The sequence below is a fragment of the Mustela putorius genome, unplaced genomic scaffold (assembly GCF_011764305.1).
Source record: "Mustela putorius furo isolate JIRA1106 unplaced genomic scaffold, ASM1176430v1.1 tig00003836_pilon_pilon_pilon, whole genome shotgun sequence".
NCBI lineage: Eukaryota > Metazoa > Chordata > Mammalia > Carnivora > Mustelidae > Mustela > Mustela putorius.
In genome coordinates, this window is record NW_025421989.1 from 4,344,593 (window position 1) to 4,368,446 (window position 23,854).

Consider the following 23,854-nt stretch of genomic DNA (forward strand, 5'->3'; position numbering starts at 1 on the left):
GGAGGAGCCCCCGAAGGAGATCGGTGCCCTTGTAAGAAGAGGAGGCACAGCTCAGCACAAGCTCACCGTGCCGGCCCCTAGATCTCACACCTCCAGCCTCCACGACGCTGAGAGATGCGTGTCTCTGATGGACGCCATCGGTCCACGGGACATCAGTACGGCGGCTCAGACACAAAGGTGAAAACGTTATGCCCGCCCCGGGAACGTGGTGCCAGCTCTGGGACCTTGAGTCTTTGCTGCCCGTTCTGAGGGACGATCTGATAGGACACGGACTGTTTGAACGGGGTTCAGGGCGCTGATTTTCTTTGTCTACGCACATTCAATGGCAATTTAAGGAGGAGATTTCAGCAGGCTGCTCTATCAGAGTGATTGAGGTTTGGTTTGAGTAGGTGTGTTGCAGCGTAGACAAAGAAAATCAGTCAAGTAAGAACTGTACGACCCAGAGACCATCTGGGTTGGGTTGCACATCATTTTCTGAAATGTGGGACATTCAGAAAAGGGCCATTTCCGGCAAGTTAGGTAGTAAAGTGACGCTTTGATCACACGCACTGTTTTGCATTTGGCCTGTTGACTCACAAAGGCATTGGGTTTCCCGACAAGGAGATCGTCTGTTCCAGGAGGATCTGGAGACATCCTGGAGGTCCTGCTCTCTGCCCTGAGCACCAGTCCCAAGCTCTACCCACCTCGGCACACGGTCGTCTCTTCCATCCAAGGGACACACGTTGCCCTTCCTAACTGCTGACGTCACCTGGAAAACTCAGAATCGGCGGTCTCTGCTTCCCAAACCGAGTCAAGACCCCTGTTTTGTGTCACATAAAGGAGGAGACAACAGGAGAGCAAGTTTTGTCCTCGCTTTGCTTCTTCTGCCCAAAAGAAATGGCCCTGAGTGGTTGTCAAGTGCCTTGGGAGACTCCAGTAAACGCTGGAGGGTCGGGAGCCCAGTCCTTACACGGCCAACGACGGGGATCCTTACAGAGACCCCGGCAGGTGTGGCTGGCTGTCGGTGGCCACCGGACCTCGCAAAGGCACGCGGGTCAGGCTGCTCTCCCTGGCGTACCTCATCACCTGACTGGAGAACGTTGGGCCTCCTAGGTTTGCAGGGATTCCAGAAAGACAGAGACACTCTTTAAAGAAAAGCATATTGAATTTCGGTGTTTTCTTCCATCTGTCTTATTAGTAAGTGAAGAGAATGGCCAACTACCCTTCACTCTTCCACAATGTGGTGGGCGTACTAAGCCTCACACGGTTCCAAACGCTCGCACGGGGCACCTGGGGGGCTCAGTTGGTGAAGCCTCTGCCTGCGGCTCAGGTCACGATTCCGGGGTCCTGGGATCGAGTCCTGAGTCAGACTGAGCAGGGAAAGAAAATCATAAATGATACATTTAGGGAATTATACTGTATTTGCAGGGAAAAAAAAAAAAAAATCCACATCTAAGTGGTCCCGTGCAGGTCAAGGCTCAAACGTATTTCAAAACATTGACAATTGTGGAGAAAAATTTCATTCTGTGCCTTTGTTTATTTGACTGAAAACTGCTTAAAGTCTTAATTTTATTTACTATGAACCACTCTTAAAGTTGCTGCTTTTAAGGACTTGCCGCTACGAAATCAATGTACAGCACAGCTATTTAAATAGTCTTTTATTTATAGCCCAAGAGAAAAATATCACAGGAAGCGCTGACGGCTCACTGAGTCTTTGTGAGTCTCTATTAGAGCTCTGAATAATGAGATAAAACTCTGTAAGTTCCCTAACACAAGGAAGCACTAGGAACATTATAAAACGATGCCTAAAATGAGGCGTCTGGTCCCCTTCAAAGCCGGCGAACTCTGCGTTCTCCATCACGGTCGTGAGCTAACAGCCGGCGAGTGCACAGGCCCGGAGCTCACTGTTGCCTCGGCTTCTCCAAAGCCGTGCTCTGCCCTCACGGATACAGGAGGCCGGTGTTGCCAACGTCACGGAAGGAGCGTTGAGCTGCAAAGGACACGGACGTCCAGGACACGCTTGGGTTTCCAACGTCTGCACACGGACGTAGTAACGGAAAAGAAAGGTGGGCACCTTCCAGACAGCTCCCATCGGCAGCGGATTCCTTCTGCCTGCCTCGTGCATCCAAAAACGCGACCAAAACAACGGCAGACCCTACCCTGGTGACCCCCGGATAATGCGAAAGTGACTCGCCCGATCTGCACGGATTTCAACTGTGTGGCCCGAGTTTCCGTCGTGATGTCTGGGTTGATGCCCTTTTCCGAGAATCATTTCAAATATATAATTCCTGGGGTGCCTGGGTGGCTCCGTGGGTTAAAGCCTCTGCCTTCGGCTCAGGTCATGCTTTCAGGGTCCTGGGATCGAGCTCCGCCTCAGGCTCTTTGCTCCGCGGGGACCCCCGCCTGCCTCTCTGCCTGCTTGTGATCTCTGTCAAATAAATAAATAAATAAAATCTTCAAATATGAAATTCTTTCCGTTTGAGTCTGTGCTGCGTGGAATGTCTGAGAGACAGAGACATTGAGGGATCCTGTGGGTTCCGGTGTCTGGCGTGCTGGGCAGACGCGGAGAAAGGCACCAGGGCTGGAAAGCGATGCAGGAACCGCGCGCTGAGGGCTGTCTGCTTTCCACTGGGAAGTCGGCCACGAAGGGCCCGGTGCCGTGGTCGAGAGTTCCTGCGACCCCACTGCCGACAGCGGGACCTATTCGGCACCACGTGGCTGCTCCGGGGGACACGAAGGAAGGGTTTCCGGCCGAGCACACTGTGTAATCCGGCCTGGGGCTGAGGAGGTGTGCGCCCCGTCCGTGATGTGAACATGCTCTGCAGTGCACCGTCACAACGTCTTTCCACCTCGTCTGCCCGGAGTTTTAGCAAAATTCAACTACGTCTTCCCCGCAGGACTTCTGACATTTTAGAAAACAAACGTAATTTTTCTTTTTTGTGCTAAAGAACATGCGACATACAATTAACTGTATTTTCTTTTTAAGATTTTCTTTATTTTTCAGAGAGAGGGCAGAAGCAGGAGGAGCGACAGACAGGAGAAGCAGACCCCCGGGTGAGCAGAGAGCCCGATGCGGGACTCGATCCCTGGACCCTGAGATCAGGACCTGAGCCAAAGGCAGATGCCCAACAGACAGAGCCACCCAGGCGCCCCTAAAACTGACTGTATTTAAGTGGACAGTGCAGTGGCCTTAAGTACATTCTCATCTTGTTCTCTGACACTGTTAGCTGTCCATGCCCCCAGGGCCGGAAGCCGTCAGCGTCTGTCCTTTTCTGCCCGGCTCAGTGCCCTCGAGGCTCGTCTGTGCCGCAGCAGGTGTCAGAACTCGTTTCCAAAGCTGAAGAGTCCCCCTTGTTCGCATGCACAACACAGCGCTTCTCCGTTCACCCACCAACACACCTTGGCTGCTCCTACCTTTGCTGTAACCAATCCTTGCTCTCGATTTCTTTAAACAAGAAATGTGATTTTTTTTTATTTCTTGAGCAACCGTCATGGAGCCCCCGTGGAAGTATTGTGCCTGTGGTGAACTGGATCCATGAGACAAGGCGGAAAAGTAGTAACATGTATCCGCTCGCTGTCTCTGCATACAATGTATCCCTGTGAGTGCGGTCAGCCCAGTGGAATGGAGTGAGTGAGGTCAGCCCGCTGGAATGGGGCTGTGCAGGAGGGGGCACACCACGCAGCCATCCCGAGCCGCCACGCATCGGCACGACACGTCGCTCCGCACGTCCAGCAGGTGCTACCCAGGTGCGCACTCTGCAGACTTGAGCAGAGCACGTGCTCCCAAAACACCCAGAGACTGTCCGTGGGCCTCGAAGCTCCTCTCCCAGGCCATAGGCGGCCCAGCCAGCCCCAGTCTCTTAGCTCTGTCCATGAGAACCGTTCCTTTTCTCCCGTCTCGAGTAGACAAGTCTTTGAGGCGAGGATTTCTCGTATCATCTTATCCTTCCGAGTACTTAAAAGTCTGTGGGAAAACCACCACACATTTTACAACAGAAACTGTAATTCTTTTTTTGTTTTAAGATGCTATTTCTTTAGAGACAGAGCAAGAGCGAGCGCACACAAGCCGGGCGAGAGCCAGGCGGAGGGAGAAGCAGGCTCTCCGCGGAGCAGGGAACCTGACACGGAACTCGATCCCAGGACCCTGGGGTCAGGACCTGAGCCTAGGCAGACGCTTCACTGACGGAGCACCCCCCCCCCCGCAGGTGTTGCGGAAATTGTAATTCTTTGAGAAAAACGTTTACGACCACAGGCATGTGATGTCTGGGATCCTAGAGGGTAAAGACATTTATCTCATCTTCCTTAGTCTAGAATGTCTCCATTACTCTTTAGTGACTAACTGTGAAAGCAGTTAGCAATCTTCCAACACGGAAATTTTAAACCCAGAAAGACATCAGGTCCGTATACAACATCAAAGAAGGTGGCGTATGTAAGGAAAGGGGGAGACGTTGTTCCGAGGTTTGCCAGTTCCATCGGACCAGCAAGTAATGCCTTTCTCCGGCTCCTGCCCACAGCCTGCAACGACCATTTTGCTGGTATGTGCCTGACGTCCTTTCTTTTCTTTTTTTTCCTTTTTTTTTTTTAGATTTTATTTATTTATTTGACAGAGAGAGATCACAAGTAGAGAGAGAGGCAGGCAGACAGAGAGGGAGAAGCAGGCTCCCTGCTGAGCAGAGAGCCCGATGCAGGGCTCGATCCCAGGACTCTGGGATCATGACCTGAGCCGAAGGCAGCGGCTTCACCCACTGAGCCACCCAGGCGCCTCCTAACGGCCTTTCTTGAAGAGAAAAGCAGCGCGGGCGTTAGCTGAACGGATTATCACGGCTGTTGGTGGATGATTTCTCTCGTCACCTGTCACGTGTGTCCTTTAATTGTGCAAGGTCCGTGAACGCAGTGAGCGTCATTACAAGGAGCAGGCTCCGGTCTAAGCCTGGAAGGCTTCTCCAGGGCGGTGGAATCAGCCTGGGGTCCGGGGCTGCCACTGAGAGAGGCCAAGTCCCTGAGCAGCTGGGACTTCTCAGCATGCGTTCTGCATGGACTTGGCAAGGACCGAGCCACGTGGACAGCAGCCCACGACAGGCTGTCACGTTTCCACGTTACTGCAGGACGCCGACCTCCTCCAGGCGAGGCCGCTGCCATGTCGTGGGAGCAGCTGCGTGCTGCAGCCAGAGCTCCACATTCTGGACTTGTGCCGGGCCCTGAGGCCACCCACCGCGGCCTCAGGGCAAGGAGCTGAAGTCCTGTAGGCCCCGAGGCCACCCTGGTACACGACACAATCAGTGTGCTCTGGGGTTTCCCAGGCTCCGTGTTACTGAGACAGGCAGACCCCGGAACAGGCACGGGACCGGCTCATGTCTTCTTCCAACTACACTCAGCCCGGGACTCGGTTTGGACCTGCCGCACGATAACGGCACCCGGTAACTGCTCGGGGGGGCAGGAAGCTCTGCTCCCGGCACCTCGTGAGCAAGGGGCGGCCTGTAGGTCTAGGGATCGCCAAGGACGCTCACCTAGCCTCCCAGGAAGAGCGCAGTCCTCAGTGCCTTCATATCTCTCTCGGTCTAAAGGCTGTGTCCAATGATCAGTTTAAAGAATTCAAAAAGCTTTCATGCAGGGCGCCTGGGTGGCTCAGTGGGTTAAAGCTTCTGCCTTTGGCTCAGGTCATGATCTCGGGGTCCTGGGATCAAGCCCCACGTTGGGCTCTGCTCAGCAGGGAGCTTGACTCCCCCCCTCTCTCTGCTTCTCTGCCTCCTTGTGATCTCTGTCAAATAAATACATAACATCTTAAAAAAAAAAAAAGTTTTCATGCCATGAATCCTGTCCGTAGTTTCTCCATATGTGCGTGAATGGTTCTGCTCTTTCACGGAGCGTGTGAGTGCATGCGTGTGTCCATACAAACACAGAGGCCGAGTGAGGGTCTGGAAGGACACCCCCTCCCAGGGGATGAAGGAGTAAGAACGGTTACATCCACGGAGGAGGAGTTACGGGGTTTCCAAAGTCCCCCCTTTTGTATTACGTGAAGCAGGCGTCATTTTTGGAATCACAGAGACGTTCAAAGAAGGGACATTGTGGTAGTGACTTGTGACCACGAAGGGACAGTTTCCAGACTTAGGACTGTGCTTTCCTGCCGCGGTGATAAACCTCACGTGTGAGCCAGCGTCCTGAGACGCGCCGACCGGCCTCATGCACGGCGGCGGATGCTCTAAGACTCTTCACCCGCGCAGCCGTACAGCCTCCAGCCTTCAAGTACCCGCTGGTCATTCAGCTCCAGCCCTGGATTCTCAGGCGAGCATTAACTGGTGCCGGCATCACGGGACACGGGGCCGGTGGTCCACTGAGGCCGTCAGACTCCCCCTGAGCTGAAGTCCTTGCCCCGGCCCCCTCAAGCCCACCTTGCCCCCCACCTCCTCACCAGGTGCCATAAAGCCACAGGGACAGCCCCCGCCCCAGCAGGGTTTCATTCTGGCACAGCTCTTCTTCCAAACCCCACCGGTTCCCCAGTCTTCAACTCAGGAGACAGAGGAGCTCTGGACCCAGGACCTTCCCAAACGGAGCTGCTGCCCATGTCCTCCTCAAGCACACCAGCGACGAGATGCCGGCTTCCAGGGGTCACAGAAGCGAGTCCCTTGCTGCCTGACATAAGTCCACACCCTCTCCTTTCCACCTGGAACGGCCTGTGCCCTCCCTGCTCACCTGCCCATCCCTTACACGTTGTCCTCAGTTTACCCCATGTCCAGCACCTGCGAAAAAGCTGCCACTGCACCAGGAATAAGAGGCTTTATTTTGTTTCTGTCCACAGCCCGCCTTCAATTTCTGTTTGGCAGATACTAAGCTCCTGCGGGGTTTCCCTTGCATGGCTACGTACGTCCCCTCAACAGACTACACAACCCATAAGGAAGGTCCCCCGGAGCACCGCCTCGGCACTGGACGCACGGAAGAGCTCAGGGAGGAAAGACAAATGTGACGGGACGACGCCCAGGGACCAAAGCCTTCCTGTCCACCTGCATGGTGGCGAGCACGGGCAGAAGAGGAGGGAGGTGCCGCCAGCCCTGCTGATGGCCTCCAGGGGCTGAGACTGTAAAAAACACAAACAAGGAAGCCAGGAGGGAAAGAAAAGGCGCAGGCTTTGCGTCGCATGGAAACCCACGGGATGAGACAGGCTGGCACACAGACCGACTCCCGGAGCCAGGGGACGAGGGCCCCCACGGTGCTGAGTCGGGGGCTACGTGAATGGCCGTTGTCTGTCCATGAAGCTGAGCAGAGACGGAGAAGAGATGACGCTCAGCCCTGGTGAGGACCAGATGCGGCCCGGGGAAAGGATCCATAGACACTCCACCGTGTACCTGCACTTTCCTGGGGAGACCTGAGCCAGGACCCGAGCTCCAGGAACACTCGGGAGAGCTCAGTGGGACAGTGAGGGCTGATCGGCCACACACACCCCGACCTCAGAGGCCAGGACACCTGCCAGCTCCCCTCCCTCAGTGGCCCCTCCCTGCAAAGAAGGCCTGGGCGCCACACCGTTGGCTGTCCAGGGGACCAAGGTTCCCCTCGGGGTGATCTCGTCCAGCGCGAGGAGGCAGGGGACCCAGAGATGCCCGTGTGTGAGGACCTGGCCTTGTCACACTCCTCTGAACTGGCCCAGAGCCCATGCCTGAGCCTTTCACTTGGGAAATCCTACACCAGTGGAAGAACAGAACAGGGAAGCCTTCCGGACGATTCTGTACCATGGAAGGTACCTCCTTCTTGTTACTGGCTTTCTAAGCCAAATTATCACACTGACTAAATCATGCAAAAATACATTACTACATCGATCTCGAAGAATCCACCGACGAAGGAACTGGTCGGAAACGGAATGTAGGTAACCAACACCTTTCACATGGGGAATACTACTGAGGTTTCCTGTGTGCCAAGTCAAGCACACATTTCAGCATGTAAAACCACATCTGCTAAAGCCCCAGAAAACAGACCGTAGACGAACCAGGTTCGGATAGTTTTCTACATTGTTGCCACAGTTTAAAAGAGCTCGGTTTCCATAAAATAAACCCTTCACTAACGGGCGGTTCCCCTTTGCCTATGCAGTAGCGTACAAAATGCGTACAGAGTGCACTGCTCCGAAGTATTTCCTGCTGGGGACGTCCATGGCCCAGTCCTCCGGAAGGGACCCTTCCCACACCATTTATGGATGCAGTATTTATGGATGCAGTCCTACTGACCTGAGAAGGGACCTCCTCAGTTCCCTCTTTGTCTTCAAGCCCAGTGGGTCAGCCCTATTCTCCAGGCAGGCACAGACACTCCCCTGCATCATAATAGGGGGCTGTTGCCTGTGGCGATGTGTGCAGGGAAGGACACACCCTGCACCATACTGGGGGGGGGGGTCCTGTCCCTGGTGATGGGCCAGCGAAGGACGCACCCCTGCATCGTAATCAAATGCTGCTACCCCTGGTGATGGGCCCAAAGAAGGATGCACCCCTGCATCATACTCAGGGGCTGGTCCCCCTGGTGATGGCCCCGGGGAAGGACACAGCCCTGCATCACCACTGGGGGCTGCTTTCCCTGGCAACCTGCCATCCATTCCTCCAATTTAACTTGCTAAATACCTGCGTGGGCCTCAGCTCTCACCTTGAAAGCAGGAAGTAACGAATGCCCGTGAATGAGTAATACAGCCTCCCGACAGGCAGCCTTCTCATCTAATAAGCCCAAGGTGACTTCCAGGACCACAAACACCCCAGCAGCTAGTACCTTCAGAAAGAGAAGGGATGAAAGTCGTCAGGGGTTATGGGATCATCCCCAGTTTAATAATGGGAACGAAGCAGGGAGTGAACCCAGATCTAGAAAGAGCACGGTGGCCACTCTTGCCGTATACTGTTCCTGCACCAGGGCTCTGGGAGGTCACCTTTGCGGTGGATTTCAGGTTCGGCTCAGGCACAGAGACGACAGGAGGGGTGCGGAATGGGAGGGAGACAGGACGAAGCATGTGTTTCAGGCTAGAAAGCTTCCCGAACTTTCTGCAGGGCTCATCGGAATCAAGTCAGGGATCTTGTGCTTCCTATTGTAACTGTACCAGCCTCTCCAACGACAGGTGAGGTACCAGTGAGAGAGAGAGAAGTCAGCTAGGGGACTTCTGCAGGGCTCAACTCTCTTCCAAGGACTAGCCCCTGCCTCACTTTCAAGGCAGAAATGTCTGGATTTGGTGACCTTCTGGGATTATCTCTGAGTGCAGAGGATACCTAAGTCATTGTGAAAGTCACATGGGAAGACTGCGACTCAATTCGCCGCGGAGAGGTCAGGACATGTACGTCTTAGTGTTCTAGGCCAGGCCCGCTGCAAAGTTTGAGTTCGCATTTTCTGGGTCCTGCCGTGGAGAACAACTCAAGGATTTCTTAGCATACAGGACAAAAATGCAAGAAGGAAAAGCACTTCACAGGCCTGGGTAGATAAGAAAGCAAAAAGGCATTTGCATACCTAATACACGATGGGTGCTCTGGTGTTAAACAATGAAAGATAATCCAGGTCAAATGTTAACTGTCTGGACAAATCCTTGCTAGATTAACTAAGAAAAAACAAGAGAAGCTCAAATAACTAAAATCAGAGATGAAAAAGAGGGGGCATGAAAACCAGTGCCACAGAAATTTAAAAAAAGATTTAGGAGAATAGTATAAAAAAGTGTATGCCGAGCAATTAGATAATCAAGAAATGGATAAACTGCTAGGAACATACCCTCTGTATCAGGATCGAATCAAGAAACAGAGAGCCTGACTGGATATGAAACACTAAGGACATGTGTTGAGCAACCAGAAACCTCCCAACAAAGAAAAAGGCATCACCCATGAAGCCTACCGCACAACCGAAGAGGAACGAACACCCAAACTGCGCAGACTCTTCCAAATATTTGAAGGGGAAGGTATGTTTGCTCATTCTGTGAGGCCAACATTACCCTCATATGAAAAGCAGACAAAAACACTACAAGGAAACTGAGAATACTGAATACTGAATATTGAATATTGAATTGAATATTCAATATTGAATATTAATTGAATATTGAATAATGAATATTGGGGCAGAAACCCTCGATCAAATACTAGCATTCTGATCTCAGCAGCACCAGGACTACACACCGTCACCAAAGGGAAGCTATTCCTGGAATGCACAGATGGTTCACGACACACAAAAACCCACGTGATGCCCGTTAACAAAATGCAGGACGAAAACGACATCCCCTGACATGGAAAAAGCAACAGACAAAACGCATCACCTTCTCATCACACTTAACACTGAAGCTGGGAAAAGGAAAAGCAGGTAGAATAAACCTGCGTCGACATAACAAAGTCTGCCCCTGAGGAGCCCACAGCTCACACCACATTCACACCATCCTTAACAGAAAAAGGTGGAAAGTGCTGCTTCGTAGATCGGGACCAGTTCTATGCGTCGTACTGGAAGACCTAGCCAGGGCAATCAGGCAGGAACGACAAGTAAGAGGCATCCGAGGTGTAAATGAAGACGTGACGCGATCCCCGCTCGCAGATGACCATGACCTTACACCTCAAAAACCCTGAAGGTTCCAAACACACCCAGACTGTGAGAACTGAAAAACAAATTCAGCCACATTTCAGGACACAAAAATCAGCACAAAGATCGGTTGCATTTCTGTAGAGTGACAGTGAACAATCTGAGAAGAAAGTTAAAACAATTCCATCTATAATACATCAAAAATGAACACAGAAGACCGTAGAGGCCTTGCACACGGAAGCTACAAATCACTGCTGAGAGTCATTTAAAAACATGATGCAAATAAACGGAAAACATCCCCACGTTCATGAACTGGAAAGTCTGACACCATTAGAATGTCCTCGCTCCCCAATGTGATAGATACGCAGATTCAAAGCTATCCCTAAAATGTATGCAGACCCTCAAGGAACTCTGAACAGCCATAAAAATAGCAGCAAGGAATACTAGAAGTCGGACGTCTTGAACTCCTTGAAGGTACATGACAGAGCTGCAGGAATCCAAGCACCGCGGTGCTGCTATGAAAACGAACGGAACGGAATGGAAAGCCCAGAACTGAACCTTCCCATACACGGTGGAAGGATCTTCAACAAAGACGCCAAGACCACCTGAGTGAGAAAGGACAGGCTCTTCCACAAAGTCCCACCCAAGCGGGACTGCTGGGTAACTACATGCCAACAAATGACGTTCAGCCCTTAGAGGACACACAAAGATGAACCTGAAGTTAACGAAAACCTAAAACTATCCCATTCCTAGAAGAAAATAGGGGAGAGCTTTACGAAAATGGACTTTGTGATGATGTGTTGGATCCGACAGCAGAAGCACAGGTGAGGAGAGCAAACATAGACAAATGGGACTGCGTCCAACCTAAACAATTCTGCACATCCAGGGTCACCATCAAGGGGGTGAAAACATAACCCATGGAAAAGGAAGAAATCAAAACCTGCACACCATGTGTCTGATAACGGGTCTATCCACTACTTCACAACAGCCTGTCTACAACTTAACAACCAAAAATTAACCCTATTTTTAAAAATGGGCAAAGGATTTAAAAAGATATTTCTCCAAAGAAAATAGAGAAACAGCCAAAAGGAAGTGGACTGATGCTCCACATCATGTATCATTCGAGAAACGCCCATCAAAAGGACAATGAGGGGGCACCTGGGTGGCTCAGTGGGTTAAGCCGCTGCCTTCAGCTCAGGTCATGATCTCAGGGTCCTGGGATCGAGTCCCACATCGGGCTCTCTGCTCAGCAGGGAGCCTGCTTCCTCCTCTCTCTCTGCCTGCCTCTCTGCCTACTTGTGAGCTCTGTCAAATAAATAAAATCTTTAAAAAAAAAAGGAAAAAAAAGACAACGAGTTGTCACTTCACACACCTTAGAATGGGTCGTAAAGACAACCAAAGACCCACAGAAAATCTTTAAGTGTTGGGGAAAACGCAGAGAAACTGGAACACTTGAGGACGGAGAGAGAGAAAAGCAGACGGTGCCGCCAGCGTGGAAAACATTACGTTCGTTGGCTGCTCACGAGACTGAGCCCAGAACCACGACGTACAGCAAGAAGCCCTCTCCTGGGCACAGAAGCACAGAAGCCGGAAGCGTGGTCTCAGGACCGGGTCTGCACTCCCACGCTCTCAGGAGCCCAGATGAGGAAACGACTCGTGAGTTTCTGCAGACGAACGGACAAACTGTGTGTCTAGTGGAACAACTGGAAATCAAGGGACAGCATCGTGTCTCGTGCTGCAACAGGAGAGGGCCTGGAGGACATGACGCCACGTTCCAAAAGGCAGTCAGGAAAGGACAAACCCTGGACGACCCCCACCCCACCCTATGCGGTTCCTAGAACAGTGCCGTTCACACGGACAGAATGTGGACTTGTGCTACCAGAGGGAGGCCAAACTGGGAGTCAGTGCTTGATGGGGACAGACTCTCTGTTTTGCAAGACGAAGACGTTTTAGAGATGGATGGTGGGGACCATCACCCTCGCAATGGCTAACTGGACGCAACAAGGTGCGTGAGACAGTAAGTTTTACTGCGTCTGCTTTTAACCGTGATTTAAAAAATGAGCTGTACGGGTCATGGCCCCAGGGTCCTGGGATGGAGCCCTGCATCAGGTCGGGCTCCCTGCTCAGGGGGAGGTCTACGTCTCCTTCTGCCTCTGACCTTCCCCTGTCTGTGCACACTCAGTCTCTCTCTCGGATGCATAAATTTAAGAAAAAAATCTGTTCAGAAAGGAGCTGTGTGGATGTGTTTGCATCAGGAAGGGTGATGAGGCCACGTGCGTGTGCAAAGAGCACAGCACAGGAGCCGAGGCGTGCGGCGTGCAGCACAGAGCCTGTACCCACAGACACTCGGCTATGCCTGGCATCCATGTACAGCCCACATGGTTTGTGTGTCACGGGCACTGCTGTTCGCTGGCCCTTTCCAGAAAATTCTCCACTTCCAGCCTTATCCCATGTGCACTCTCGGAGGGATGGATAAATATTTCTAAAAAACATACACATTTCAAAAACGACTCGGAATCATTTTAACACAACTGTAAATCCCCAAATCACTGCTGTAACTGCACATTTTTTTTTTCTCTCTCACTCTCTCTCCTTGCTTTAAGAATTCCAAAACGGGGAATTCACCTGTCTTCCTGAGATTCTTAAAACCGCACTCCGTTTTCAAGCATCTCTCGGCCCTGCCATCTAGAACACTCCTCACCTTCTCACGTCTAGCAAGAAACAGCAGACCATTCAGTTCTGAACGATCTTGAGTTTTCAAGCGCCACGAAACGATGAAAAGTCCTCTCTGCTTTCAAAGGAAAACAAGGAAAGAGAGGGGTGAAGGGCTCACAGACATGTTGCAAATGAATTGTGCCCTAACTGTAGAAAACAACAAAAAAGAAAAGAAATGAAAAAAATTAAGCATCTTCAGGGAGACACAGGGACGGGCTCATCACGCATGGGCTGAAGCTTCCACAGTCGCTGAGATAATCTGTCCCTGATTCCGAACAGGAAGAGGCAAAGCCACGTATCAGATCATGAAGCAATCTCCCCCAGATATGCTGTTCAGATAAGACCGGAGTGAACGGTTAGAATGATTTTGGATCTCGGGACGCAGTGGAAGGAATACGTATTATTCTGGAAAGCCCAGATGGAATCACAGCAGAGGGTCAGCCCGACGGTCTCGGGGGTGGCTGCGAGCCTCCCACAAGATTCGAGATTTTGCTGAGACGGAATCGAGACAAAAGACGACACAAAGCCAGCGCGTTAACAGGCGCTGGCCCTCTGCCGTGCTTTTGAACGACGCCGCGGAAGCTCCCGAGTGTGATCCCGTCGGCGGGAGGGCACGGTACCTGGCATCAGACCCGCGGTGGGGAACACCTCCTTCAGCTTCGCCTGGCTCTCTTCCACCAGCTCCTCTTTGGACATGGGGAGCTGCAGGACGTCTATGATGATCTGCGCTGCCTCTAGCGCCTTTTTCCCCATGACCAGGGACTTGATTTCCCAGCTGTATTTCTTTCCGTAGCGGTCACATATTTCTTGGAACACCACTGAATAGAGCCGCTCGGTATCTGCAGGGAGAGAGATACGGCGATGGTGAGGGGGCGTGCTGTGCGAAGGCGGACCCCTGGCCCGAGAAGCACGGGCGCTGTGCAAATGCTGGCCTTGCTGCACGTCGTCAGACAGCAGGGCCCGGGGTCGCCGCTCTCTGTTGGCTGCAGTGTGTGTGCAGCTGGGATCCAGAAGGTTAAAAACGGGGAAAGACAGGAGGCCCATTTTCCCGGGAAGCAGGCTTTGATACCAACTCGGTGTGTCTGGACCTGGCGTGCTGAACGCCATCCCGTGAGGCCATCGGCTACGACTGAAGCGGCCGTGAGCACGAAGCACCAGGGGTTGGGCGGGCCACCGTGCGCTGGCGGGGACACCTCCCTGCCCCCCGGCAGTGAGCACAGCGGGCGTGTGCGTGAGGCCATGGGAGCCAGGCCTCTGTCGTGAGCACGGGGGCGCGTCTGTCCAGGCTCACGTTGCTGTGCCACGTGCTCCCCGAACCTCCCTCACAGCCCTTCGCACGCCCGCTGTGTGCTGCGGGCGGGGGGTCTCCCACACCAAGACGTGCGGGGCCCCAGCCGGGTCCCCGACGATCCAGCTCACGTCCGACACAGGTCCCATGGCCGAAGGGCTGCCCCAAACCGTAACGAGATGTCAGCGCACACCAGCAAGAGGGGCTGCAACCGAAAACGCGAGCAGAACCAGGGCCGGTGAGCATGGGGAGGAAAAGGAGCCTTCGTGCACGGGGGCTGGGAATGCCAACGGGGGCAGACGCTCTGCGCAACAGCACAAAGTTCAGGACAGAGCGACGACACAGTCCAGCTGCTTCTGGGTATTTCCCTGCAGGAAACAGCGACGCTGATTCAAACACACACGTTATAGGCACTGGGCTCCCAGGTGGCTCCGTCAGGCAAGCATCTATCTGTCTTTGGCTCTCATAGTGATCCCAAACTCCGGGGCTGAGCTCCGCATCGGGCTCCTTGGTCAGCGGGGAGTCTGCTTCTCCCTCTCCCTCTCCTGCTTCCCTGGCTTGTGCTCTCACTCTCTCTCTCAAATAAATAAAAATCTTAGGAAAAAAAGGGCCTGTGCACCCCATGTTCACGGAGCATTACGTACAACAGTCAAGATATGGAGTATCCCCCGTGTTCACACATAGACGGACGATAAGGACAGTGCACAGAAGAAAGCACTGCTCAGAAGAAAGGAAATCTGACCCTTTTGGACAACATGGACAGAGCTCCACAGTGTTCTGCAAAGTCACAGAGACGCAGGAGGTTGTATGGTTTTGTTCCCTTGCAAAATCTCAAGGATGGAACCAAGAGAGTAAACAGAGTCTTCTACAGGGAGAACGCAGCGTTGGGCACCGGAGGGGACTGGGGAATGGGGGGTGGGTGGGGTAGGCGAAGGGGACCTGGGGAGTCACAGTGCACGGAGGAAGTAAGTCACAGGGATGGGGGACACAGTCAATACTTGGTGACAGCTCTGTGTGCGGCACACAGGCTGACTGGGCTGACCGTGGGCCGGGTTTTGTAATGCACAGAAAGGCACGATCCCGACGACACAGACACGGCCTGAAAGGAACAGGTAGTGTGTATCGGTCAGACTGGACACAGCCGGCGCTCAGCCTCCCAGGACTGCCCCAAGCCCCCAGCAATGCCAATTTCAAGCCCCGGCCGTCTCCTGTGACATAGGTAGGAGATCCCAGGACCCCGTCTTGGGTCCCACGGCGTTCTAGAGTGGCTCCCAGCGGTCAAGAAACGCTGACTCACTGTTCCCTGGTGTATGACACAGGGTACGTGCGACCATGCAGGGGAGCGTGTGCAGAAAAGATGGGCCAAGGGCGAGCAGCATGGGGAAGGGCGCGGGGTCCCATGGTCTCTCCGGTGCACCTTCCTCCCAGCCCCTACACGCCCAAGTCTGCCAGCGGGGAAGCTCTCGGGATGCCCGTACTCTTGGGGTTTCCATGAAGGCTTCACCATGGACGCATGAGGCGTGACCCACCCCTCCTGCAGCCCTGCACCCCCGTCCGGAGGACGCAGACAAACAGGAAGCACCACGGTTCCCAGCACACCTTGCTCGGCCGGTGCAGGAGCCCAAAGGGGAGGGCCTCTGCACCACTCAAGACGGGCCTGTCGCTCACAAAGTACCAGGGCTTCAGGAGCTCGGTTTCAGGAACCAGGGTCCGACGACAAAACATTACAGCAAGGACGTGCCCAGTGATGCTATTATCCTTTGGGACCTTTGGAGGGTTTGGGGAGCTCTGTGCCAGCAAAAGGAAGCCCAGACCAACACATGTACGGTTTCTATTATCTCACAAGGCTGGATCGTGTCCCCAGAAAAGGCCAGTCTGGGAACCGGATCCCAGCTGGAATCTTTCGAGACAGTAAAGCTTCAGACACCTCAGGGCGCATCCCGGAGTCTTTTCCGGTTAACGAGCGTCCAAGGGCACGCCCCATAGTAATTGGCAGCATCAGGGCTCCCACACAGCCCAGGACATCAGATGCGCCACCATATTTACATCTGTTTATGCTGAGGTCCCTACATGTTTAACACATAAATGGCGTTATCAGTGACGTGAGCCAAGACCAGCGCCACGACCAGCTCCATGAGCCGGGATAGGTCCTCGAGTATTTAGTACAGAAAGAAGGTTCACAGCAGGGACACTCGCACGGCAACCCCCAGGAGCTACGGTACTCCCAGGCAAGGACCCAACACGGGGACATTCGCAGGGCGTGCATCCGCGTCTCGGGGAGGGCTCGTGCGCCCTCGCTGTGGCTGTGACGGGCTTCCCTGCATCCATCCTGGACCCTGGCAGCAAGGTCCATTCACTGAAAATCCACGTGGGAGGGAAGGTGCCCGAGGAGCGACCCATGTCTCCGCAGGACAAGCGTCTCCAGACCAGGGAAGCCACAGGGGGTGTGCGCTGGTGACCCTGAGCCCTGGAACCCAGAAAGGCTCTGTCAGGAGGTGTCCCCGAGGCCCTGGCCTCGCTGTTGGCTGTGGCAGCCACAGACACTCGGGGCGACCTGGGGGTGACGGACGGGGTCACCACACAGAGTCCGGGTTCTGACGAGTTCAGGACACGGACCGCGCTGCTGTCATTTCTGCAGGAAGGCCGATGCGGGGCAGGAAGGCCGATGCGGGGCAGGAAGGCCGATGCGGGGCAGGAAGCAACAGAACGGTGCCCGCTCTCGACTGCATGTGGAGAGGAGACCACCTCTTCTGCGCAGGCTGCACACAGGCGTGCGTGCTCTCTGGGACGGCCTGAAGTCGGCACGCTGTAACCCGCGCCCGGCTGCTGTCACCCGCAGACCTCTGCTCCTCCCTGACGCCCCGTCCGGCGGCCACCCGGCACACGGGGCAGCAACCCAGGGCCCGTGGATGGCAGGAGGCGTGGACTGTGCCCGTGAGCCACAGCTGCGGCGATGTCACCGAAGTGTCCATGTGCATCTCCCCCACGGGGGGTCCAGGGACGCCTCCAGAGGACAGCACACCTGCCACGTGTCCGCTGCTGGCTTGACGGATGTCACCGTTCACAGGTCCCTGTCCCTGGGCTTGCTGCACCTGCTAGGGGATCTCTGGTTCTTCCAGGTTAGACTGGGGCTCGGCAGGCACCCTGGACGCCTCCCCCGGGGGCTGTCGGGGTCAGCACCAGCAGCTCCGTGGGACCCCACTCTTCTTTCAGTGTTCAGGGTGGGCTGCCTCCCCTCCGGCCCCCACACCTGCTTCCCATGGTGGCTGACCCTGCTCTTCCTGCCATTGCCCCCTGAATGCATTCTACCTTAATGCGGCCTCGGTCCCCCGGACCACCCCGAACCCTCCACCCTGTGGTGGGGTGCCCAACACACACGTCTCAGCCGCCCCGCCTTTCCGGCATTCGGGACGGTTCACACGTCACCTCTGCACAGGGGAAAGCCTGTTCAGGTCTGGTTTGGTTTAGCAGGCACAGAACACGGTGAGGCTTCAGGAAAAGTCTCCCGGGGTCGTCTGCAGACCAAGCCGCAGCTGGGACAGCCGCTGGAGTGACTGGGGTTTTCCGGAACGCACGCTGCCCCTGCACGTAGTGTTTCTGAAGAACGCAGACAACGGGGGGAAGGCTGGCTTGTCCCCGTCATCAACTGCAGAAAGGCCTTCCCCAGCCTTCTGGGGCCGATGGGCTCCGAGGACAAACACTCCTTTTCAGTGCGCCCCCGTGAGGGGGTCGGAGGAGCGGGAAAGAGCAGGACAGACACGCACCGATGCTGCGTCTTTTTACCTTCTTCCCTCGCACATCGTCCTCTACGACTTGAGACAGGTCCGCGGCAGAAGGAAAATGCAGGCACCGAATGACAAAGAAACGACTGTGTGGCCTTAAAAGCAAAGTCTGGCGTGCGGGGAGAGACAGCCGAGGCGGAAGATGGACGTAGCCGTCGGGGACTCCTGCTAACGCAAGTGAACAAAAGAGAAGAAAGGGTGCGACAGAAATACTAATCCCAAGACAGAAACACGGCGATGGCCTTTAAAATGCTTTCAACAGGGGCGCCTGGGTGGCTCTGTGGGTTAAGCCTCTGCCTTTGATTCAGGTCATGATCCCAGGGGCCTGGGATCCAGCCCCGCATCGGGCTCTCTGCTCAGCGGGGAGGCTGCTTCCTCCTCTCTCTCTGCCTGCCTCTCTGCCTACTTGTGATCTCTCTCTGTCAAATAAATGAATAAATAAAATCTTAAAAACTAAAATAAAATCAAATTATTTAAACAGGGTTTATTTAAAGCCTCGTGTCAAAGGTTTTAATTTAAAAGACACTGGGCGGTGGGATTATCAATGTGCAGGGGACAGTGCAGACGGCGTTTCTTCACAATTCGGTCACGTCCCCCAGACCCTCGGTGCGTAAGCGAGGATGTGAACGAGTCATTCCACTCCTTGGAACCAAGGATGTGTCTGCCAGCGTGTGACGGCACCCACGCATCCTCAAGGGACCACGGTTGGAGAGGAAACTGTTCCAAAGACCTATGTTTTCATCGGGGGCACAGGGTCCCCCCGTTCAGAAGCGAAGGAACGATTGCCAAGCTTTACAACTCGTTACTGTTGAGCGTTACTGTGGAGCAGAACATCATCATAGCATGTTACAGCGACGAAACTGCCGTCGTCCTCAGGTGTGTTCGAAGAACGTTCCTCGCAAAGGCCAGCCTCCCTCTGGGCTGGAAGAGGGAGACCATGCAGCACCGGGGGGCCGTCGCAGGTGCGCTGATCACGTAAGCGGGCACAGAAGGGCGCCCGACGGGAGACGGGACCCTGGCAAGCCGGCCGGGGTGGCCACAAGCCCGGTGTCGTCGTGGGCGGCATGCTACTCTCCTGGGTGGGGAAACAAGACACTGAGGTTTAAAGTCACTGAACCAATGCCAAAGGGTAACCCCGTCCTGTACCTGGACATCGGCTGCCTGTGCACGGTGACCTTGACAGCCTGCACTGTGGTGTCTGAGGCGGAGGTTCTAGAAAGGCACCATCTTCTTCTCATTGCGAACGTACCGACACACTGGCTGAGCCCATCCCTGGCTCCCAGAGCCAGCCTGCGTCTCACCCCATGAGGACAGAGCGGGGGAGGGTGTTTCCCCACGTCTCCCTTGCAGGAAGCTGGACCGTACAAGCAGGTGCCTAATTCCACTGTAAAAACAAGCAGTCACACGGCTTCACAGCCAGACATGCTTCATCGTCGCTGACGAGCACGTTTGATAAGACCTGATTTCTCGAGGCGCCTGGGTGGCTCGGTCGGCTCAGCGTCTGCCTTCCGCTCAAGTCATGACCTCCAGACCCACATCTGGCTCCCTGCTGAGCGGGAAGCCTGCTTCTCAGTCTCCTTCTGCCTGCTGCTCCCCCTGCGGGTGCCCTCTATCTCAAGAAAAGAAGAGAAATTGAGAGAAAAGACCCGATTTCTCTGCTCATCCGCATTTTGCTCCCAGAGGAGACCTGAATGTAATGAGGTCTGGGGAGAAAGTGTGGACATCAGTAATATGAAAGCTGAATGGTCAACTCCCAGCTCAACCACTGCTTTGCGGACAGTCCTGGTTAAGGTTTTTAAGTTTCATAACTTGGAGTTTCTGCCCTGGGAGCGGGGGTGCCAAGCTTCTCTTGGTCTGTAAGGCCGACTGTGACCAGACAGTCTGACGCCCGCTGCCCGGGTCCGTGATCCTGCCCTGCAGCTGAGAAGTCACTGAAATCTGCCAGCAGGTGCTCAGCCCCCCAGCTGGGCCCTGGGTTACGGGTCTGCAGAATGGGGACAGTAATGGGGCCACGACACACCTGAGTGACCGTGTCCTCGATGTAGCCTAGACTTAGGCCGAGCTCTGAGCACAGCGTCTGGCCATGGGAAACTCCAGCATCATCGTGGGGAACGCTGGCTGTGGGGACGCCTGCCTTGCACCTGAGGTGCAGAAAGCTTGTAACCCGTGAGCCTCCCTGAGTTCGGAGACCTCAAGACCTGCTTTCTCGCCACACAGCAGTCTGCCAGGAAGGGCAAAGACCTGTTCTGACAATCACCGGCCCTCCTGAGACCGTTTCCTTAAAAAAACAAAATACCAATCCACTAAGTCGTGGCAATGTCTTCACTTTTGGGGCACATGGAACTAGCTTCATGAACGCATGGTAACTAACAGTCCGGCCTGGCACATGACCGGGATCTCTCATTTCCGGTTCCTCAACCCATTAACTCCTGCAAACAGACACGTCTTCATTTAGCAGCAAAATCGGACCTGGCCCGGCGGGAGGAGGGTCTCCTGTTCCCCGAGTGCGATTCCTGACACGGTTCTCCGTAGGGATAGCTATGGGGTTCGCCTGCGCCCTGCCCCAGACCCTGCCCCACCAAGAGTCCACACATCACACAGAAAACGCATTATAACACATTTTAAAGCTGAGAACGGGAAAATCTAAACACAACTGGCTCCTTGCAAAGCAGGACAAAGGAATGGAAAGCTTCCCTCCGGAATGATATTCTCTCCAAACCAGGCGTGCTTTTATTTTTCCCAATGACAAGGGGGGGAGTGGGGGGACCCAAAGCCGGTGTTTGGTGGGACAGACAGGTTCGGTCACGGAAGAGACGTTTTCACACAGAAGAACGCATGTTCAGTGAAAATCGAAAGGTCGCAACGGGGCAGATGCGAAGACGGGGCTGAATGACGGCTTTCTCTCACTCGCAAGTGTAGCAGGGTTTTCCAACGGGGTGAACACTGCCTCTTTTACCGTGAAACAGCTCCCCGCCTAGAATACTGTTTGATCAACGTGGGGGTGTCCTTTTTCTCAGCTGTTTCGAGAGCACGTAGTAGGTGACGGGTTACTGCTGAACAGATAGGTCTTTTTTTTTTTTTTTTTAAGATTTCATCTATTTTTCAGACAGAGAGCAGGAGCAAGGGCAGAAGAAGAGAGAGATGCAGGCTCCCCGCTGACCAAGGGTCCCAGGACTGCAGAGATCATGACCTGAGCCAGAGGCAGACGCCTATGAGACCGAGCCCCGCAGATGTACCTGAACTGACATTTATTTACTGACCAGGGTACAGTATTTTCAGGGAAAAGAATCAGCTCCCCAAAGAGACTGTTCTACTAGTTTCTGATTCTCTGCACTGATGCCCAAAGTGTAGTCCCCAGGGAAGCAGCGCAGCATCAGGAATGCCCATTCCTGGTCCCACCTCAGATCTGCAGACTCTGAATTTGGGGTGGGTGTGTGCTAAAGTGGAAAACCAGTTAGCTAACAGAACAGGCTTACTGAAGCCCCGAGCTTTGTAAAGCCAGTGATTTTAAAAAGGGATCCACGCTAAGAAGAGCTTCTTTTCAACGATGACATACACAGAATGGAGTAGAAAGTAAGGGGGGAAAACAGCTATGACGTTCATCCCCATGTTGACATCTGCTTCCTTCTTTGGCCGCCAAAAGGAGATCTACGTTAATACATTTTTCTCGGAAGATAAAGTCTTTAAAGTAAGAAATGCGTAATGTGCCCCATCCTTTCTGAAGTTAACGCCAGCAAAGGACTTCAATTCCTGGAGCTGTCGGTGAAGCGCAGGGATGTGGGCGCCCCCGGAGAGGAGAAGAGCCGGCCAGCGTTCTGTTCTGCACGGCACGGTCACCCACGGCAAGGGCGTGCGGCCTTTGGAGCAGCACCTAACTTGCCACACTTTCCTGTCAAGAATAGAGGACAGATGGCTTCCGGGGACATACCACATCGAAAGAATGAGTTCAACGGCTCCTTTCTCTCTTAATGGGAAATCAAGAAGACACCGGGCGGCCCTGGGACTAGCGAACCCAACGTCAGAGCTGGTCACTGGCAGCCCTGATGTGAGGACAGCTACTCAAGCTCTCCCGTGCGCCACCTGCACGCTCTAGGCGGGGATTGGACTCCCCCAGCGAACGCACTCGCAGCCGTAGGAAGGACATCATCGCAAACCGGGAGTCCTTTTCCGAAACTGGACTGCGGGGCCAGTCACACAGCTCTGTGAACGCTGGAGCTCTGAAGGTCCTGGGCCTGGAACGCCAGTGACTCACGGGAGATAGCAGCAGGGCAGTCTGATATCTCCACTGCCTGGGGCTGTTCTTTACTTCTTAAGGCAGCCAAGCTTGCTTAATAATCCCTAGAACCCTAAAGGCAAAAGCTGTTTTGTAAGGTCACTGCCAGCACCAAGAGCTAAGTGCTTCTCCTACCGCTCCGGGCACACAGCCCTCAGCCCAGATCCTCCTGGCGGAGCCGTCCTCTGGCTCCCAGAGGCGCAGGCGGCCTCCCTCTGTCGATCGGCCTGTCTGGCCGCCGTGACACGCCAAGGCCAAGGCAAGGCACGTCTGCGAATGGACGGGAGGAGCATGTCTGGGAGGAGCAGCGCTGAGGCCGGGAGTGGTAGGAAGGTTGTACAGGACAGCTGCAAAGGGCAGAGGGAGCATGAAAATGCTCTGGTAGGGGCGTAGCAAGGGAAGAAATGAGGCAGTGCCCGAGTTTCCAGTCCTAAATTACGAGAGCAAGTGTGGAAGTCCGCGAGGGGCCCTCGGATGGCCCTCGGATGAGACCCTGCAGGAGCTCTGATTGCACGCGCGGTGGAAGGAGCCCGGTGGAGGGAAGGCTGTGGTGACCCGACCGCAGCTACAGGAGCGGCCTGGGGGAGCAGGAGGGGTGTGTCTGGAAGCGGGGCCTGCTATGGGACGCTCTCGGGGGCACACCCGAGGGTACGGGGTGTTCCTGCACGGAAAGCCGTAGTCACAGAGGACTGAGCAGGCGGTGAGGCGAGCCTGCTGCGGAGGTTCTGCTCCGGCATCCGGGGTGGGTGTGGGGCTGAAGGTCAAGGCTGGGCCGTCACCTGGGTCCCAGGCATGGTGCGCACAGGAGGCCCTTGTGTATAGGGCAGCAGCGAGCTGCCTGATACTGCTTTCTTGCTCTGCTTCCCAAAGGCTGCTGTCCCCCGCTTCTGGACCACGACCCAACATGGGGAGGCAGCAGCATACAACCCCAGAGAGCAGGGGTCTCCATCTCACCACGGTACGCCACCTGCTGAGCCATGAAGGGGCACAGAGTGTGCTGCTCGCCCCAGACCTTCAGGTGCCATGAAAGGAAACCGTTACTGAGCCGGTCAAAAATCAGGGACCACAGGCCCTTTGCGGATGCAGCCAGCCGGCGCCCACATCTGCCTGGCCACCCAGCGGTCCCTGAGCAAACCCTGATCATATCCCCAGGCCTGCAGTGGGATCTCAGGTGCCGCCTGGCGTCATTCACACCCCCACCCCGGTACGCCTCCGTCTTCACCCAGGAACCCGTTGGCCCGCATCGTCTGAGCCCTGCCGTGCTCTCGGCCACTCAGGAGGGAGGAGCCCCCATGCCACCGGCACACCAAAAAG

General features: G+C 54.6%; 1 protein-coding gene across 2 annotated transcripts in view; it reads right to left on the reverse strand.

The window, feature by feature from the left end:
* Window positions 1-23,854, reverse strand: part of LOC101686245 (pseudouridine 5'-phosphatase) — a 79,505-nt gene that overhangs the window by 30,281 nt on the left and 25,370 nt on the right. For both annotated transcript variants that reach the window (XM_045089271.1, XM_045089270.1), the window contains exon 2: window positions 13,818-14,036. In XM_045089271.1, the coding sequence (XP_044945206.1) occupies window positions 13,818-14,036 (219 nt within the window). The remainder of the gene's footprint in view (window positions 1-13,817; window positions 14,037-23,854) is intronic.